Source organism: Thalassophryne amazonica, chromosome 12, assembly GCF_902500255.1.
Source record: "Thalassophryne amazonica chromosome 12, fThaAma1.1, whole genome shotgun sequence".
NCBI lineage: Eukaryota > Metazoa > Chordata > Actinopteri > Batrachoidiformes > Batrachoididae > Thalassophryne > Thalassophryne amazonica.
This window is the reverse complement of record NC_047114.1, coordinates 89,650,568-89,672,037: the sequence shown is the minus strand read 5'-3', so window position 1 is coordinate 89,672,037 and position 21,470 is coordinate 89,650,568. Positions and strand designations below refer to the sequence as shown.

The 21,470-nt window shown below is 46.3% G+C and overlaps 1 protein-coding gene across 1 annotated transcript in view; it reads right to left on the bottom strand.

Moving 5' to 3' along the window:
• Positions 1–19,228, bottom strand: part of LOC117521102 (laminin subunit alpha-3-like) — a 243,840-nt gene extending 224,612 nt beyond the window's left edge. Inside the window, 2 exon segments of the mRNA XM_034182417.1 lie at positions 16,765–16,917; positions 18,750–19,228. Of these exon segments, the coding sequence (XP_034038308.1) occupies positions 16,765–16,917; positions 18,750–19,043 (447 nt within the window). The 5' untranslated portion in view covers positions 19,044–19,228.
• Positions 19,229–21,470: the final 2,242 nt, after the last annotated feature.

Below are 21,470 nucleotides of genomic sequence, written 5' to 3'. Positions count from 1 at the left end.
CTCGTTTCACAATAGTAAACCTTGTTATTCACCTTCCTCCATTGTCCGTTCATTGCGCCCCCTGTTGTGGGTCCGTGTTCCTACACTTTCACAACAGGATATCTCGGCCAGCGTCATGGACCCCGAGGGGCGTCAACCGGCTGTTGAACGGCCAATGGAAGACCAAGGCGCGTCGGCGGCTTCGGGAGGGGTAATCGGTGAGTTGCAGCGGATCCTCACCGCTTTCACCTCTCGGATCGATTTAATGACCGAGCAGCACGTTCTCCTAAACCGCAGGGTGGAGGCTCTCGCCGCACAAGTGGAGGCGCGCCCTCCGGGCGCCGCTGCGGCTCTCCCTCCTGAGGACCCTGCGCGTGAAAGTGACGTTCCACTGGTCGTTCAACGGTCCCTTCCTCCGTCCCCAGAAGCATACATAAGCCCTCCAGAGCCGTACGGAGGCTGTGTGGAGACGTGCGCGGATTTTCTGATGCAGTGTTCGCTCGTCTTCGCACAGCGTCCCGTGATGTACGCGACTGATGCTAGCAAAGTAGCTTATGTGATAAATCTGCTTCGCGGGGAGGCACGCGCTTGGGCTACAGCGCTCTGGGAGCAGAACTCACGGCTCCTTCATACGTACGATGGGTTTGTACGGGAGCTCAGAACGGTGTTCGACCATCCCAACAGAGGAGAGTCCGCTTCAACCGCACTACTGTCAATAAGACAGGGGCGTCGGAGCGCAGCTGCCTATGCAGTCGCCTTCCACATCGCGGCGGCGAGATCCGGCTGGAATAGCACTGCCCTCCGCGCTGCCTTTGTAAACGGACTGTCACTGGTCCTAAAAGAGCACCTGGTGGCTAAGGACGAACCGCGGGATTTAGATGGGCTCATCGATCTAGTCATTCGACTCGACAACCGGTTAGAAGAACGCCGTCGGGAACGAGGCGAAGGGCGTGGCCAGGCACGCGTCGTCCCTCTCCCTTCCGGGTCCGATCGAGCTCCGCCCTCCCCACGCTCCTCTGTTCCTGCGCTCCGTGCGCCTATGGCTCCCCCTGCTGACGAAGCTATGGACACGAGCAGGGCAACATTTAGGGCACCTGGAGCACAAAGGAGGCGGGCCCACGGAGCTTGTTATGTTTGTGGCTCGAGTGAGCATCTCGCAAACGACTGCCCCGAGCGGTTAAACTCCAACGCCTGCCCCTAGAGACTGGGCCAGGGGTGGGCCAAAACATTCACGTGGGACACACCCACATTGCTACACGACTCCCAGTCACGATCCTGTTTGAGGATTCAACCCTGAAGGCCCCAGCACTGGTGGACACGGGCTCTGAGGGGAATCTGCTTGACAGTAGATGGGCCAGGGAGATAGGGCTCCCTCTGGTGGCTCTTACCTCGCCTGTGCAGGTTCGGGCGCTAGATGGCTCCCTACTCCCACCAATCACGCATAAGACACCTCCAGTAACTCTGGTGGTGTCAGGTAACCACCGGGAGGTGATCGAGTTCTTTGTGACTCAGGCCACCTCCCGTGTGGTTTTGGGATTTCCCTGGATGCTAAAGCACAATCCCCGGATCGATTGGCCGTCCGGGGTAGTGGTTCAGTGGAGCGAAACCTGCCATCGGGAGTGTCTCCGTTCCTCGGTTCCTCCCGGCTCCCAAGCTAAGGAGGAGGTCCGAGTCCCGCCCAATCTGAAGGCGGTGCCGGCGGAGTACCATGACCTCGCTGACGTGTTCAGTAAGGATCTGGCTCTCACGCTTCCTCCCCACCGCCCGTATGATTGTGCCATTGATTTGGTTCCAGGCAGTGAGTTCCTGTCCAGTAGGCTGTACAACCTCTCACAGCCGGAGCGTGAATCAATGGAGACCTACATCCGGGACTCATTAGCTGCCGGATTGATCCGGAATTCCACCTCTCCGATGGGTGCAGGTTTCTTTTTTGTGGGTAAAAAAGATGGCGGGCTTCGTCCATGCATTGATTACAGGGGGTTGAACGAAATCACGGTTCGCAACCGATATCCGTTGCCCTTGTTGGATTCAGTGTTCACCCCCTTGCATGGAGCCAAAATCTTCACCAAGCTGGATCTTAGGAATGCGTATCATTTGGTTCGGATCCGGAAGGGAGACGAATGGAAGACGGCATTTAACACCCCCTTAGGTCATTTTGAGTACCTGGTCATGCCGTTCGGTCTCACTAATGCTCCCGCGACTTTCCAAGCGTTGGTAAACGATGTCTTGCGGGACTTCCTGCACCGGTTCGTCTTCGTGTATCTAGACGATATACTCATCTTTTCCCCGGATCCTGAGACACATGTCCGGCATGTCCGTCAGGTCCTGCAGCGGTTGTTGGAGAACCGCCTGTTTGTGAAGGGCGAGAAGTGTGAATTCCACCGCACTTCTTTGTCCTTCCTGGGGTTCATCATCTCCTCCAACTCCGTCGCCCCTGATCCGGCCAAGGTTGCGGCGGTGAGAGACTGGCCCCAACCAACAAGCCGTAGGAAGCTGCAACAGTTCCTCGGCTTTGCTAATTTCTACAGGAGGTTTATTAAGGGCTACAGTCAGGTAGTTAGCCCCCTGACAGCCCTGACCTCCCCAAAAGTCCCCTTCACCTGGTCGGATCGGTGCGAAGCCGCGTTCAAGGAGTTGAAACGGCGCTTCTCGTCTGCACCAGTTCTGGTGCAGCCCGATCCTAGCCGCCAGTTAGTGGTTGAAGTGGATGCCTCGGACTCAGGGATAGGAGCGGTGCTCTCCCAGAGCGGGAAGACCGATAAGGTCCTTCACCCGTGTGCCTATTTTTCCCGCAGGTTGACCCCCGCTGAACGGAACTATGACGTCGGCAATCGGGAACTCCTTGCTGTGAAAGAGGCCCTCGAAGAGTGGAGACATCTGTTGGAGGGAACAGCCGTGCCATTCACGGTTTTCACTGACCATCGGAACCTGGAGTACATCAGGACCGCCAAGCGGCTGAACCCCAGGCAAGCCCGCTGGTCACTGTTCTTTGGCCGTTTTGACTTCCGGATCACCTACCGTCGCGGGACCAAGAATCAAAGATCGGATGCATTGTCCCGGGTGCACGAAGACGAAGTCAAAACGGAACCGTAGGATCCCCCGGATCCCATCATCCCGGAGTCCGCTATCGTGGCCGCCCTCACCTGGGACGTAGAGAAGACCGTCCGGGAGGCCCTGACCCGTGACCCGGACCCCGGAAACGGACCAAAGGACAGACTATACGTCCCACCAGAGGCTAGGGCTGCAGTCCTGGACTTCTGTCACGGTTCTAAACTCTCCTGTCACCCTGGGGTGCGAAGGACCATGACAGTCGTCCGGCAACGCTTCTGGTGGGCATCCCTGGAGGCCGACGTCCGGGACTACGTCCAGGCCTGTACCACCTGCGCCAGGGGCAAGGCCGACCATAGAAAGACCTCAGGGCAGCTACAGCCACTGCCCGTGCCTCATCGCCCCTGGTCCCACATCGGCCTGGACTTTGTCACGGGTCTCCCGTCGTCCCAGGGACACACCGTCGTCTTCACGATAGTGGACCGTTTCTCCAAGGCGGCCCACTTCGTGGCCCTCCCGAAGCTACCAACGGCCCAGGAGACAGCGGACCTCCTGGTCCACCACGTCGTCCGTCTGCATGGTATACCATCAGACATCGTCTCCGATCGCGGTCCCCAGTTCACCTCGCACGTCTGGAGGAGCTTCTGCCGGGAACTGGGGGCCACGGTCAGCCTCTCGTCTGGGTACCACCCCCAGACCAACGGGCAGGCAGAGCGGGCGAATCAGGAACTGGAGCAGACGCTACGCTGTGTGACAGCCGCGCACCCGACGGCCTGGAGTACCCACCTGGCCTGGATCGAGTACGCCCACAACAGCCAAGTGTCATCTGCCACCGGCCTCTCCCCGTTTGAGGTGTGCTTGGGGTATCAGCCCCCCTTGTTTCCAGTGGTTGAGGGAGAGGTCGTGTGCCCTTGGTCCAGGCCCACCTACGGAAGTGCCGTCAGGTGTGGCGTGCCGCCCGCTCTGCTTTGTTGAAGGCCCGGACGAGGGCGAAGAAACATGCAGACCGGCGGCGGGCCCCGGCCCCCAAGTATAGTCCTGGGCAGGAGGTCTGGTTGTCCACCAAGGACATTCCTCTGCAGGCAGACTTGCCGAAACTCCAAGAACGGTACATCGGACCTTATAAAATCCTCAAGGTCATCAACCCCGCCGCAGTGAGGCTCCAGCTTCCGGCCTCACTGCGGATCCATCCAGTTTTTCATGTTCCCGGATCAAGCCCCTTCACACCTCACCCCTCTGCACCCCGGGTCCGGCGCCGCCTCCTGCCCGGATCATCGACGGGGAACCGGCTTGGACTGTACGCCGGCTCCTTGATGTCCGTCGGATGGGCCGGGGTTTTCAATATCTGGTGGACTGGGAGGGGTACGGTCCCGAGGAACGCTCCTGGGTGAAGAAGGGCTTCATCCTGGACCCGGCCCTCCTGGCCGACTTCTACCGTCGCCATCCGGACAAGCCCGGCCGTGCGCCAGGAGGCGCCCGTTGAGGGGGGGGTCCTGTTATGTGGGCCGCTGAAGAGGAGGTACTGCTGGCCCACCACCACCAGAGGGCGCCCTGCCTGGAGTGCGGGCTCCAGGCACCAGAGGGCGCTGCCGCCTTATGGGAGCAGCCGGCGTGACAGCTGTCACCCATCACTGGACACAGCTGTTCCACTCAGCACAGAGGTATATCAGGAGGACGGCGTCTCCACCTCAGTGCCGAGATATCGCCTAAGACTGAGGTAACATTCTCTGCATTCATATTCTGAACAACCAGCTAAAACTTGTTAAACCTTTTCAGGACTGTTGACTACTGGTAGCTACATTGCTTGGATAGTACTCACCTTCCTGCTATACATTGACAAGAGGTGGAGGCGGCTTCTCCCCTCTCCGTTACTGGGTGCTGTCGCATCCACACCTGTGTGTTGTTGCTCTCTCCCGCCAGCAGTACCGGATCCGACGAGCGGAGGCAGTGGCCACCTGGGAATTCGGGACTTGGCGGTTCCAGTATTTCCAGGGTTCGGTGGCAGAGGAGATCTGGGTGGTTCCGGTTCGACTGAGACGGACGTCTCCTACCTTCGAGCCTGCCCACACGACACCAGCGGATTCGACCCCAAATTGTGATTGTTGTATTCATTGTGCTCGTTTCACAATAGTAAACCTTGTTATTCACCTTCCTCCATTGTCCGTTCATTGCGCCCCCTGTTGTGGGTCCGTGTTCCTACACTTTCACAACACTTGTTCTGACTTATGGTATGGAAATAGAAGACTTAACAGTATTCCCTGAAAACTCCCTTCTGTCTGATCATTTTTTAATAACATTTACATTTACCCTGATGGACTACCCTGCAGTGGGGAATAAGTTTCATTACACTAGAAGTCTTTCAGAAAGCGCTGTAACTAGGTTTAAGGATATGATTCCTTCTTTATGTTCTCTAATGTCATATACCAACACAGAGCAGAGTAGCTACCTAAACTCTGTAAGGGAGCTAGAGTATCTCGTCAATAGTTTTACATCCTCATTGAAGACAACTTTGGATGCTGTAGCTCCTCTGAAAAAGAGAGCTTTAAATCAGAAGTGTCTGACTCCGTGGTATAACTCACAAACTCGTAGCTTAAAGCAGATAACCCGTAAGTTGGAGAGGAAATGGCGTCTCACTAATTTAGAAGATCTTCACTTAGCCTGGAAAAAGAGTTTGTTGCTCTATAAGAAAGCCCTCCGTGAAGCTAGGACATCTTTCTACTCATCACTAATTGAAGAAAATAAGAACAACCCCAGGTTTCTTTTCAGCACTGTAGCCAGGCTGACAAAGAGTCAGAGCTCTATTGAGCTGAGTATTCCATTAACTTTAACTAGTGATGACTTCATGACTTTCTTTGCTAACAAAATTTTGACTATTAGAGAAAAAATTACTCATAACCATCCCAAAGATGTATCGTTATCTTTGGCTGCTTTCAGTGATGCCAGTATTTGGTTAGACTCTTTCTCTCCGATTGTTCTGTCTGAGTTATTTTCATTAGTTACTTCATCCAAACCATCAACATGCTTATTAGACCCCATTCCTGCCAGGCTGCTCAAGGAAGTCCTACCATTATTTAATGCTTCAATCTTAAATATGATCAATCTATCTTTGTTAGTTGGTTATGTACCACAGGCCTTTAAGGTGGCAGTAATTAAACCATTACTTAAAAAGCCATCACTTGACCCAGCTATGTTAGCTAATTATAGGCCAATCTCCAACCTTCCTTTTCTCTCAAAGATTCTTGAGAGGGTAGTTGTAAAACAGCTAACTGATCACCTGCAGAGGAATGGTCTATTTGAAGAGTTTCAGTCAGGTTTTAGAATTCATCATAGTACAGAAACAGCATTAGTGAAGGTTACAAATGATCTTCTTATGGCTTCGGACAGTGGACTTATCTCTGTGCTTGTTCTGTTGGACCTCAGTGCTGCTTTTGATACTGTTGACCATAAAATTTTATTACAGAGATTAGAGCATGTCATAGGTATTAAAGGCACTGCGCTGCGGTGGTTTGAATCATATTTGTCTAATAGATTACAGTTTGTTCATGTAAATGGGGAATCTTCTTCACAGACTAAAGGTAATTATGGAGTTCCACAAGGTTCTGTGCTAGGACCAATTTTATTCACTTTATACATGCTTCCCTTGGGCAGTATTATTAGACGGTATTGCTTAAATTTTCATTGTTACGCAGATGATACCCAGCTTTATCTATCCATGAAGCCAGAGGATACACACCAATTAGCTAAACTGCAGGATTGTCTTACAGACATAAAGACATGGATGACCTCTAATTTCCTGCTTTTAAACTCAGATAAAATTGAAGTTATTGTACTTGGCCCCACAAATCTTAGAAGCATGGTGTCTAACCAGATCGTTACTCTGGATGGCATTTCCCTGATCTCTGGTAATACTGTGAGAAATCTTGGAGTTATTTTGATCAGGATATGTCATTCAAAGCGCATATTAAACAATATGTAGGACTGCCTTTTTTTCATTTACGCAATATCTCTAAAATCAGAAAGGTCTTGTCTCAGAGTGATGCTGAAAAACTAATTCATGCATTTATTTCCTCTAGGCTGGACTATTGTAATTCATTATTATCAGGTTGTCCTAAAAGTTCCCTAAAAGCCTTCAGTTGGTTCAGAATGCTGCAGCTGGAGTACTGACGGGGACTAGCAGGAGAGAGCATATCTCACCCGTGTTGGCCTCTCTTCATTGGCTTCCTGTTAATTCTAGAATAGAATTTAAAATTCTTCTTCTTACTTATAAGGTTTTGAATAATCAGGTCCCATCTTATCTTAGGGACCTCGTAGTACCATATTACCCCATTAGAGCGCTTCGCTCTCAGACTGCGGGCTTACTTGTAGTTCCTAGGGTTTGTAAGAGTAGAATGGGAGGCAGAGCCTTCAGCTTTCAGGCTCCTCTCCTGTGGAACCAGCTCCCAATTCAGATCAGGGAGACAGATACCCTCTCTACTTTTAAGATTAGGCTTAAAACTTTCCTTTTCGCTAAGGCTTATAGTTAGGGCTGGATTGGGTGACCCTGGACCATCCCTTGGTTATGTTGCTTTAGACGTAGACTGTGGGGGGGTTCCCATGATGCACTGTTTCTTTCTTTTTTTGCTCCATATGCATCACTCTGCATTTAATCATTAGTGATCGATCTCTGCCCCCCTTCTCGGCATGTCTTTTTCCTGGTTCTTTCCCTCAGCCCCAACCAGTCTCAGCAGAAGACTGCCCCTCCCTGAGCCTGGTTCTGCTGGAGGTTTCTTCCTGTTAAAAGGGAGTTTTTCCTTCCCACTGTGGCCAAGTGCTTGCTCATAGGGGGTCGTTTTGACCAGTGGGGTTTTTCATGGTTATTGTATGGCCTTGCCTTGCAATGTGGAGCGCCTTGGGGCAACTGTTTGTTGTGATTTGGCGCTATATAAGAAAAAAGTTGATTGATTGATTGATTGATTTGGCACGAAAGGTCCCCCACCCACCATATAGTCACAACATCGCTAATGTAGTGGCTAAGCAGAGGACCCCAATGCAGAGAACCACAACTGAAAGTAGGTAAGAGCAGGTTTACTGTCCCACAGAGAATATAGGCAGATTTAATATGGCAGGCAACAGGCTGGGTTGTGAAACAGGCAGAGGTCAGGCACATAAGTGATCAGTTCAACAGGTAACAGTTTTTTCTACAGGAGCAGCAGAGGGTTATCTGGCCAAAGAATATCTGCAAGAGTGAAGGGGAAGGTTTACAAGACAGTAGTGAGACCAGCTATGTTGTACGGCTTAGAGACAGTCGCATGAACAAAAAGAGAGGAGGCAGAACTGGAGGTGGCAGAGCTGAACATGTTGTAATTCTCTTTGAGAGTGACGAGGATGGACAGGATTAGGAATGAACATATCAAAGCGACAGCTCAGATGGGACGGTTTGGAGACAAAGTCAAGAGGCAAGATTGAGATGGTTTGGACATGTACAGAGGAGGGACCCAGGATATATAGGGAGAAGAAAATGCAGGTACTAGGTCAGAACACACTGAGTTATCTTGCCAAGCAAATAGATCCAGGACAGGAGGCAAAAACTCAGGGGAACTCAGTATGACAGCAAAGATCTGTAATAGAGAGGAAAAACACTGAGAATATAACACAAGAAAACAGGAAGAACCTAGACAATCTGGCATTGAGGGAACATTCTAACCATGGTTATAAAGGCAACCAAAAAATCCAATGCAGAAGTGAGGGGACATGTAAAATCAAAAGACCAGAAACAAGAAACTAAGCTACATGAAACGAACATGGAAGAAAAGTGCCAGGAAATATTTCAGAATATAACAGAATTAGCCAGATAACATGGAGAATAACAATACCAGAAACAGGATAACGCAGAGATCAACGCTCAATGCCAAAATGTAACCCATAGTTAAAACACCACCTCGATATCATTAAGACAGCATAGTAGTGCTGCAAGATACCATCACAACGTCAGCTAGAGCAGACAAAACATCGGCAGGAATCATCAAAAATTATCACAATGTCAAGATGCAACATCATAAATATGTTACAATACCCATACAAACATACCACCATGTATAAAGTTCTTGATAAGGCATCACCACAGCGCAGCCATGGCATCATGGAGGAATGCCCAACAAAATCTCCTATAAATACAGGGGAGGCTACATATATTAAGAAATACAGAATGGACAGTGATTATAAATGATGGCTGCAGCTGAACGTGGAAGTCTGTAACCTTTAACGTATTTTGGTGGTGGCTGCTGGGTTTTGCATTTGTGACACTCTGTGGTGGTTCGTGACAGCATCTTGGTGGTTTACAGGTATTTATTTTCCTCATCTATCACCAAGATTATTTATGGCTCAGCAAGTTGCTGTCACAAAATCATCAGGTCATAGACAAAAATGCATCAACACATGACACGTCAAAATCATCAACAAGTTTCGAACATGCTTAAAAGTTATCATGGGTATTTTGGTGGCTTCCCTCACCAGTCTCCATTTTGTACAGTCACTCAGTTTTTAAGAACTGCCTACCCAACCATCAGGTCATAGACAAAGCACATTAATACATCATCACAATGTAAGACAACGCATTAAGAGCGTATATAAGTTTTGAACATGCCAAAACGCTGTCATGGGTGTCTTGATGGCTTCCATCACTATTCTTCAAGCAAAGCCACCCAGACCTCCCAATCCACACACACCTCCCCCAGCTCCTCCTGGGGAACCCCGAGGCGTTCCCAAGCCAGCTGAGACATAGTCCCTCCAGCGTGCCCTGGGTCTTCCCCCTGGCCTCCTCCCGATGGGACGTGCCCGGAACACCTCTCAAGTGAGGCATCCAGGGGGCATCCAGAAAAGATGCCCGAGCCATCTCAGCTGGCTCCTTTTGACGTGGAGGAGCAGCGGCTCGACTCCAAGCTCCTCCCGAGTGACCGAGCTCCTCACCCTATCTCTAAGGGAGCACCCAGCCACCCTGCGGAGGAAACTCATCTCGGCCGCTTGTACTCACGATCTTGTTCTTTCGGTCATGAGACATTATGACATATTCAGTGCCTTGGAAATGTTCATGTATCCATCCCCTGACTTATCTAAACAAACAAACAAAAAAATGGATGTAAAAGTGATGAGGTCCCTTTGGCTGCTCCCTTGTTTTTCACTCGTGGTCACCACAGCAGATCAAAGGTTGGTCTGCGTGTTGATTTGGCACAGGTTTTACGCCGGATGCCCTTCCTGATGCAGCTCCGCATTACATGAAGAAATGTGGCAGGGATGGGGTTTGAACTGGGAACCTTCCACACTGAAACCACTAACCACTTGGTCATGATGACTGACCACAGAAATGATAACTGACTGCAAATTCATCAAGAGGCACCAATAACTGTATTGTTGCATATATTTTATGTCTGTACTGTTTAAATTCACTATATGAAAGGATTATTGTAAAGGATTATTGTATTGGATTGTAAAAATGTCTAAAGTTATTGTACAATAACTTTAGACATTTTATTAAATATAGTGGTTCTACAAAACTGGTTCATTTGGATTTATTTCTGAAAATATTTTAAATTCTGCACTTAAAATATGGGGCGTTACCAATACTGAGCAGGACTGAAAGTACACAAGCTTTAGTCATATCAAATCAAATCAAATCAATTTTATTTATATAGTGCCAAATCACAACAAACAGTTGCCCCAAGGCGCTTTATATTGTAAGGCAAAAGCCATACAATAATTACAGAAAAACCCCAACGGTCAAAACGACCCCCTATGAGCAAGCACTTGGCGACAGTGGGAAGGAAAACTCCCTTTTAACAGGAAGAAACCTCCAGCAGAACCAGGCTCAGGGAGGGGCGGTCTTCTGCTGGGACTGGTTGGGGCTGAGGGAGAGAACCAGGAAAAAGACATGCATATGATAATCATATAATAATACTGTAAGTACATTTAGCTATAAATAATGTCAATAACAATCATAATTGAGTTGTAAGTACAGTTTTGGTGTAATTCGTTTTTTTAAATACTACAGGACCTTAGATTTTTTTTTTTTTTAAGCTGACAGATCTGTGCTTCAAACAAGCTTCTTTACAGAGTCGGCGGAAACAGTTTTGTTAAGAAAAACCTGCTCTCTTTGAACCGTACCATTTCAGCATAAACATCAACAGGGCCATTTATCTAATAGATCTCCTGACAGAACACCAGAGCAGCCACCTGCTCGGATCTCAAAGGAAACCACAGAGCCCATCCAGCTTGATGCCGCCCACATATTTCATCACACTACATCGCCTATCTGAAAAAAAATCTACAAAGCTGTTGAACATCTACAAATAAGAGTCTTACAGAAATAATGGGACACTTCTATCTGGAGGTTGCTCGAGCACTTGAGTCGGTACCATGGAGGAGAGAACTGAAGCAGTCAAAAAGTCATGTTGTAGAACCACAGTGGAAATAACTGGAGTACTTTTGTGCTATTCTCATATTGTTTCATGTATGAATGTGAAGTGAACTGAAATAAGAAAAGCCTTCAGATGGTAGCTGTCCTATATAGACCTCTATAGGCTCTGTGGCCTGTTGGTGCTTAGCTTCAGATTCTGCAGTGTGACGTGGACAAGGGCCTACAACTCCCCCTAGATGGTTACTTCTCCAACCAAATGTGGTGCCCAGTTACAGCTGGGTGGACTGAGACAATGCAGATGAAGTGTCTTCTTCAAGAACACAAAATTTCTCAGTCTGTGCACAAAAGTAAACACTAATGAGGGATAAAGCTAAGTAACAAACACAATAAACCAAATGGACACTGGAGTGCAGAGGAGAGGAACCACTGTGAGGGGAAACACACAGAACTCAGAAACACAATGAAACAACACATAAAACTGCCAGAGGAGCACCAAGTACACATTCCCTCCAGGTGCTCTGATGTGGACATGGATTGTAACAGCGCAAAGTTTTCAAACGTTTAGTCACAATGCACATTTACCTCAACTGTGATTGCCTGTCAGTGGCCACAAGAAGACTTAGTTGTGTTTTGTGCCTCGTACAACAATAATTAGGTTGTTAGCTTCTCCTCGCTAAGCCAGTGTTTGCATAAAAAAAAAATTAATGTGCCAAGTTTTCAAACATTTTACTTTGCAGGTTTACTACAGCTATGATCATATCTTTCAGTGGCCACAAAAAAAACAGTCTACTCATGTTTTGTACCTTGTATAATAGCATTAATTACATCATTAGCTTCTGACGGTTAATGCTGCATTTACACATAACGACGACAAGTCACAAATGCCACGAAGTACACATTCTTGGCCGTTGATCACGAATGTGATGATTCAGGGCAGAGGTGTCAGGTGTCCTCAGGAACTGCTGCAACCTGTTACCACACATTACGATTAACGGCACGTGTTGCTGGAGAATTATCAGGAACCATTACGCATGGTCAAGAATAGTGTTCCGCGTTGTTGCGTGTTGTTGCGCGCTATTGCGCGTAACAGCGCATCGTTGTTCTGTCACATTGTGAACGAGGTGAATTGTCTCCACACACACATACACCCATATTCATCCAACCGAATTCAGATCGCTCCAGTTTTTCAGAAGAACTTTGTGACTGCATGCGTAGTTGGGCTCTGTGCCATGGAGTGGTGCAGAGAGGAGGAGGAGGAGACAGACAGAGCCAGATGTGTGGCTTCAGGCAGCTCTCGCGTTTTCCCAAACATCAGGCACATGCAGCTGTGGAACACCTGCAGGAGCGCGCTGAAGAGCACTGAAATTAGACTTTTAGCCGACTTGGTGTCAGCAATCAAACTGAATGCGGTGCAGCAGGGTTTAATTGTGCGCACGCTTCTTCCTCCACTGGACTGGAGGAGGTGCAGAGATGTCTGGCTGCACGCGAGTCTCGCTCCTCTGGTTGCTCAGACTCGTTCTCCCGCTCATCGGTTACAACAGCAGGTGGAACACCTGCAGGAGCATCCGGAGGATCTTCAGCAGGAACTGTGGAACAACATTTGGAGCCGAGTTTAATTGTGCACACGTGACAGGAAACTGATCCGTCGTGGCGCGCAATGAAATGTGACGCCACGTTACAAGTTGTGTCAAAACTTGACAGTTTCCGTGTCACTTCGTAATAACGCATGACAGTCTGGGCTCCAAGAACCATCACAGGAACCACTACGAACATTGTCACGTTCTATTAAGGATCACTACTCATCAAGACGGATCAATACGCTCAGTTGCGACCTCCACAACGTGAGACGAAATGAGGGTGGTGTGTGACATTCGTGGAAGATTTTTTGACAGGCAAAAACATGCTCCACGAATATCAAGAATATCACCCACCAACACGCACTATTAGGAAACCTAGTCAGATGCATTAAGTCACATTAAGAATGTCAGGAATGTGTCACGGATGACAGAAAAATGACATTCGTAATGCGTCTTGGTTATGTGTAAAAGCACCTTAAGGAACAGTAGTAGCCAGTAAACCAGTATTGATTGTTATGTCTGGTATTTACAGTATATTGTGTATTTATAGTTATATTTGCAAACTGTTTTTTTTTTCACTTTTGATACTCTGTGTGCTTCTTACCCTGTGTACTGCTATACAATGCTGCTAGAGCCTCACTTTCCCTGAGCGAGTCTTCCCAAGGGATCAATAAAGTTCTATCTAATCTAGTCGAACGCATTGTTTTGCTTCTTGTTGCACAAAGCAGTAGTACCAGTTTTAAAAATACACTCAACAAAAATATAAACGCAACACTTTTGGTTTTGCTCCCATTTTGTATGAGATGAACTCAAAGATCTAAAACTTTTTCCACATACACAATATCACCATTTCCCTCAAATATTGTTCACAAACCAGTCTAAATCTGTGATAGTGAGCACTTCTCCTTTGCTGAGATAATCCATCCCACCTCACAGGTGTGCCATATCAAGATGCTGATAAGACACCATGATTAGTGCACAGGTGTGCCTTAGACTGCCCACAATAAAAGGCCACTCTGAAAGGTGCAGTTTTGTTTTATTGGGGGGGATACCAGTCAGTATCTGGTGTGACCACCATTTGCCTCATGCAGTGCAACACATCTCCTTTGCATAGAGTTGATCAGGTTGTCAATTGTGGCCTGTGTAATGTTGGTCCACTCCTCTTCAATGGCTGTGCGAAGTTGCTGGATATTGGCAGGAAGTGGTACACGCTGTCGTATACGCCGGTCCAGAGCATCCCAAACATGCTCAATGGGTGACATGTCCGGTGAGTATGCCGGCCATGCAAGAACTGGGACATTTTCAGCTTCCAAGAATTGTGTACAGATCCTTGCAACATGGGGCAGTGCATTATCCTGCTGCAACATAAGGTGATGTTCTTGGATGTATGGCACAACAATGGGCCTCAGGATCTCGTCACGGTATCTCTGTGCATTCAAAATGCCATCAATAAAATGCACCTGTGTTCTTCGTCCATAACAGATGCCTGCCCATACCATAACCCCACCGCCACCATGGGCCACTCGATCCACAACACTGACATCAGAAAACCGCTCACCCACACAACGCCACACACGCTGTCTGCCATCTGCCCTGGACAGTGTGAACCGGGATTCATCCATGAAGAGAACACCTCTCCAACGTGCCAAACGCCAGCGAATGTGAGCATTTGCCCACTCAAGTCGGTTACGACGACGAACTGGAGTCAGGTCGAGACCCCGATGAGGACGACGAGCATGCAGATGAGCTTCCCTGAGACGGTTTCTGACAGTTTGTGCAGAAATTCTTTGGTTATGCAAACCGATTGTTTCAGCAGCTGTCCGAGTGGCTGGTCTCAGACGATCTTGGAGGTGAACATGCTGGATGTGGAGGTCCTGGGCTGGTGTGGTTACACGTGGTCTGCGGTTGTGAGGCTGGTTGGATGTACTGCCAAATTCTCTGAAACGCCTTTGGAGACGGCTTATGGTAGAGAAATGAACATTCAATACATGAGCAACAGCTCTGGTTGACATTCCTGCTGTCAGCATGCCAATTGCACGCTCCCTCAAATCTTGCGACATCTGTGGCATTGTGCTGTGTGATAAAACTGCACCTTTCAGAGTGGCCTTTTATTGTGGGCAGTCTAAGGCACACCTGTGCACTAATCATGGTGTCTAATCAGCATCTTGATATGGCACACCTGTGAGGTGGGATGGATTATCTCAGCAAAGGAGAAGTGCTCACTATCACAGATTTAGACTGGTTTGTGAACAATATTTGAGGGAAATGGTGATATTGTGTATGTGGAAAAAGTTTTAGATCTTTGAGTTCATCTCATACAAAATGGGAGCAAAACCAAAAGTGTTGCGTTTATATTTTTGTTGAGTATAAATACAAATTACAGGCTGGTGCAACTTATACATGTTTTTTTTTCTGTGGTGCATTTTTGGACAAATACGATTAATACTCTAGAAAATATGGTAGATCTACATAGCGCCCTCTGCTGAAATAAAAATGGTACAACATCCTTTTCATCATATCTCTAAGCAATTCAATTGGAATTACGTTGATTCTGGTCATTAATAACAATTCTCATATTGTAAAAATCAATACTGTGATATCGTGATTATTGGTTCCCAACCCTAAATGTAAAGCAGGTACATTTATTCACATTGTTCACTTATTTGGAGAAAAAGAGGAAATTCTTGGAAAATTACTGAAATACTGTGCACTTCTCTTGTCCAAAGTGTTAAAAAATGTTGCTGTTTGACATGTTGGGTTCAGACAGAATCATTTTTCTTCATAAGCTTAGTGCTAAAACAACTGCATGGCCTAAAATACAAAGATGGCAGGTGAGCATTGATTGCAGTTTAACTGCTTGCATCAGATGCCATTTAGAGAAACATGTGTTTGACAGGTTTGTGTGTGTATGTGTGTGTGTGTGGTGTGTGTGTGTGTGTGTGTGTGTGTGTGTGTGTGTGTGTGTGTGTGTGTGTGTGTGTGTGGTGTGTGTGTGTGTGTGTGTGTGTCTATGTGTGTGATGGAGACAGTGGTGTTGTGGTGCAGGAGGGTGGGGTATTGTGCAGCTGGTAGTCACAATCAGTAATCTAGCCATGCTCTTTATAGCACGCCGTAATGCAATAATGCTACTTTCGGCGCTCCCAAATAAACTGAGCATTACCACGTATTAAAGGAGACATCCCTAAAGGCCCTTCATGTGTCCATCCTCTTGTAGGCGTAGACTATATTTACCCATGGAGGCTCTAGTCCAACAACAGACAAAGAAATCCCAGCACCCATTGTCTGACACAGTGCCCGCTGGGAGCCAGCGATGCAACACTTGTGCAGAGGAGCTCTTTTGTTGCTTTCTCCCATGGAAGACTTCCAGGCCTCCACCTGCCCTTTTCCAATCAGATTTAAATCCAGAGACAGAATTCCTGTCTTTCCTCACGGTGAATAACTGAGCATGAGGTGCATTTTGATGGGCCAAGAGTTGTCCTCCTGCTACAGACATGGATCAGAATGCATGCATATTAAACCAAAGGGGCGTGCACAAAGAGCTGGCAATAAGCTCACACTTAGAACACAATCATGTAACAGCTTGAGAAAAAATTCCTCAGCACATCCAACACAAATAAGCAGTCGAGCAGAAGGGGAAAATACAGTAATATCATCTGAGAGCAGCACAACATGAGCTGAGACAGAAAACACGTGCCTCCGCAACATCGAGGCGTTACGTTACTGTCACCACAGCATTTCGTCACAATGCTGGTAGCAGCAGGTAAACCTCACCTGTCCAAGATCCAGTGTAACAGTGACCTCATTGTACCCCATGCCCCTGGACAAAGGGGGGCTCTGCCACCATCGCTCCGTCCCATCGATGGCGTTGGTCACTGGGTGGGCTTTGTTTGGATCACGAGAATTGCAGTAGTCACAGAACTGACCCTAAAGGACAACAAAGGGTTTATCGTTAGACACACTGACACATTTTACATGCGGAGATTCAACGGTACACAGGTTTAATGCACTGCAACACTACGATGGAATCAACAGCAATAAAATCAGTTTTCATAAAGCAGCTTCCACCAGACCGTTTCAGTCATGGTGGCGTCCTCTGGTTCGTGCAGCGGTCACACTGGCAAGATGGAACAGATGTCATGGGTTGGTGCTGGAAGTGGATACGTTGGTGCTGTTGACCTGCATGACGGCACGAGGCCAACCGTTCCTGCACCCTGTGTCATTGTATCGTCTTTGGACACTTAAAGTGGTGAACGCACTGATGTGGCGTGCTTGTGCATCCTGCAGCTATGAAATTCCACCAACCAGCACCACAACGGTACACTTTCTTTTAAACGTAACCACTGTGTCAACAACATGCAATGTGGTATATTTTTACTGGATAATTCTGTTGCATTGGAAAAGCTGCAGCTTACATTACAGAGGACAGCTTGACAAAATAATACCATAAAATATCGTTGCCGTTGGTGGTGGTGGTGTTAATGATTTATTACATTTATTTACACAGTGACAAATCATAACATATGTCATGCAAATTGCTACACAAGTAAGGTCTTGACGAGGGCTGCTCAGTTTGGGAACCACGGGTTATATTTGGTCTACCTTCCCTTATGTTTGACCCGCCAAAGCATTTGAAGTGCTCTCTGCAAAATTATCGAAGTACTGGTAAACAGAATAAATAGTAATATTGTTATCATTGTTAAATTTTACTCTAGATTTTGAGTATTTCTGTAAAATATAACACATTTAAATGTGTGTGTTTATGATTCATTGGCTTTGCACATTTTGCTGGTGGATCTCCATCTATATTTGGTGCAGGTTTTATGCCAGACACTTTTCTTGACACAGTTCCAGATCAACAAGGACAACAGGGCACACATGGGTATTGAACCCTGAACCTTTCTGTTGTGAGGTAAAAATGGTACCACTGCACCACCATGGATTATAGTCATACATCCAGATAAATTTATGGTCCTTCAAAGGAAAGAACTTTGGCACCTTTGGTCTAGACTTTACCCAGCCCATTAACAAGCTCAGTAGCAACTAAGGAAAAACTCCCTAATAACATTTTGTTATTTTTTACAAGAAGTATCATACAGCAGACCAGACTCAGTGGGGTGGCCATCTGCTACTGCCACTCTATGAAGACAGAAACTGAAGGCACAACACAAGATTGACAGCACATACAGCAACTTATAACATGAGACTTGTAGGTGAGAATGAATTAGAGCTCGTCGTGCACAACAGAACAACTGAATACACACAACAAAGTGTACATCAGAGTTCCAGAGAAACTGTGTGTCTACAGAGTCTACAACTATGTATGTTGATAGAACATCTCAGTCTTTAAGGTAGACAATATCTGGAGGTATGGGCTACACCAGCTGGGCACAAGTTTGGTCTTATAGACATCTGGCCGCTCATCCAAGTGACTGACTTAGTTCTAAAAAATACATAATCCATGTACAGGTCAATGGATGGAGGATCTCGAGAATCTCTAGACGTTTTCATAACACTAGCTGGACTTATTTTTGGTCTTCTAGACCTTTTACTGCTCTTCCAAGTGACTTCCTCAGTCCCAAAAAATTACCTGTAGAGTTTGTGTGTATGTCAATCAATGCAGGACATCCGTCACTTAGCTACCAGAAGCTTGCTCCACACCAAGTGGACCTCCTATTAGTAACAATAACTACGGATTCAAAAAGCTCTGATACCTGAATCGAACATGAAATCGAACTTCGTCCTCTGGTGATCCTTACCTGTATGTTCTGAATAGGAACCTCGAAGGTCGGTCCTCCTACCAGTTTACAGTACAAATCGTTCCTCGGTGTTCCTGCTTCATCCTGGCCGCAGGTTGCGGTGGCGGAGATCCGCGAACCTTCAGCGAGGTTAAAGTACGGCGGATTCAAACTATAACCTTCTTGTCCACGTGCGCCCCGGAAAAAAGTCACGAACACGGAGACCAGAAGGGCGAGCAGAGGAGAACCTCTCATCCCTGTCGACATGTTCTCCGTAGATGCTGAGAGGAACCCGCAGCGCGCAGGTGGTGTCATCTGCGGAGCTCCATCCAAATCTGCGCCACCGACGCGCTTTCCGCAGGAATGTTCGCTTCGCCTGTTCAAAGAAAGTTTTTAAGGTGATTTTTCTGCTTTCGGTTGCATGTTTTCAGAGGCAGCGTTCAGTCCTCTCTGAAGTAAACTGTGCGCCACACCGGAACACGAGCGAGTCCAAAACGAAAAATCAGCTGACTGGTGCCAAAGGTGGAGAAGAAGGTGTTGCTCAGGTTTACGCACAGCCACAAAAAAAAAGAAAAAAAAAAAAGAAAAAAGGGGGAAAACCCATGAAGCTGAATAAAAATAATAATAACAATACCATTTTTTAACATGAATAAAGTTTAAATATATCTTTATATACACCTATATTATGTGAAGCTGTAATGCATTATATTAGTGATTTTGATCAGTTTATGTTTCTACCTGTGATTAACAACAGACAATGAAAAATTAAAGTCACTCTGCTTTCTAATAGAATTGTAAATCAGCAGCTGTTCTATGATTATTTAAACATGACAAACTGATGTGACCATATGGAAACAAAACTTTGACAAACTTTATTATAATCTTTAGAATGAAGTTGCACAAATCTTTTATTATTATTATTATTTTATTTAAATTTTTAGGGAGGAAGGGGTGTTACAGAAAATTTTGAAAAATTGTTGCTTTCTCCACATTTCCTGTTAGCCAAACTTGCATCCAGATTAGTCCACCTTTACTCCAGTTCCAGGTAGTTGATATATAGATTACAATGCATTCAGTGGTTCAATTAAATAGGGTATATTTTATTACAATTACAATAAAAGATACCCCACAGACAAACTGGTCCAAAATTTGATAACATTTGGTGCCTCACATTACGACAAAAAGCAAGTTTGTTTTGCAATATTATGCAATGTACCTATACCGCTCTGTCACCTACTAAACATTTCTGAAACTATTGCAGGAATAATAATCACATGCATGATGAAAATTATGAGCAGGTGTTGCTGAAGTTACAGGTAGCTTGTTTGCCATGTTTTTTTGCCCCCCCAACAAGCCTACATCTGGTGACCACCAAGACCACCACTGTTTGTATAACAAGATCACCCCAAAACATAATGCAAAAATAAAAAAATAAAAAAATTATATGGCCCTAAATTGGCAATGTGTACACTTTGAAATTTATTTTATGATGCAAATGTTCTGCCTAGTATGCAACCTGGGACACTCATCACCAACCACTTACTCCAATTAAGGGTCACAGGGGGCTGGAACCTATCCCAGCAGTCACAGGGTCACATACGAGGGTAGGATGAAAAGTTCTAAGGCTCACTATAATGCAGTTAATGCATTACTCCTTCATGGGGAGCCTTAGAACTTTTCAACCTACCCTCGTATAAACAAACAAACACATTCATACCGACACACACCTACAGACAATTTGAAGTTTCCAATCCACCTAACCTTCATGTCTTTGGATGTGAGAGGGAACCCAGACAAACACGGGGAGAACATGCAAACTCCATGCAGAGAGGCCACAGGTGGGAATCGATCTCATGGCCTTCTTGTTGTGAGGCAACAGTGATAACCACTATTCCACTGTGATCAAAATGGGACAAACTTAGATTTTTTTTTTTTTTTTTTTTTTTTTTACACACCCCTGAATCTGTCCTTTGTGGAAGGATGCTGCACACTTCCAGTGTTGGAACAAGGCTCCGAACCTGATGCCTCAGCTGCTGAGCAACCTTGCAAATTAAATTGTTTAGGGTTGTAATTATGATAATGGTTAGGGTTTTTTTTCCCAATTAATTTCTATACCTGCTTAATCTAATTAAGGGTCATGTGGATGCTGGAGCCTGTCCCAGTGGTCAATGGGCAAGTATTTTTTTCCTCATGTAACTCCAGTTCTACATGGAGAAATGCGTGTTCCTAAAGCCAACACCGACTCAACTTTGGAGATCTGATGGGATCAGGTGTGCACTGAGCATATTGCTTGAAATATGTAAAAAGCTTGAAAAATTGAAACATACTTTTGTTTCTGGATTATGGTTGGGGGGATTATACCTCCTACCTCCGCCCACCAGTCACTGACAAAAGTTGTGATAAAATATAGGAAAGGTTTTGCATAAACAAAGGCTGACACTGATGAACGCTGCTAATTCAGCTGCAATGCATTTAAGGTGAACTCAAGAACCATATATATATATATATATATATATATATATATATAGATAGATAGATAGATAGATAGATAGATAGATAGATAGATAGATAGATAGATAGATAGATAGATAGATAGATAGATAGATAGATAGATAGATAGATACTTCCATTCACTCAGTTACCCACATCCCACACATCAAAATCCAAAATTTTGCTGTACACTCATTGCCAGTGTCACAGTCTCCAGAAGATTTCCTGTGTTTAATTTAAACAAAAAACTGT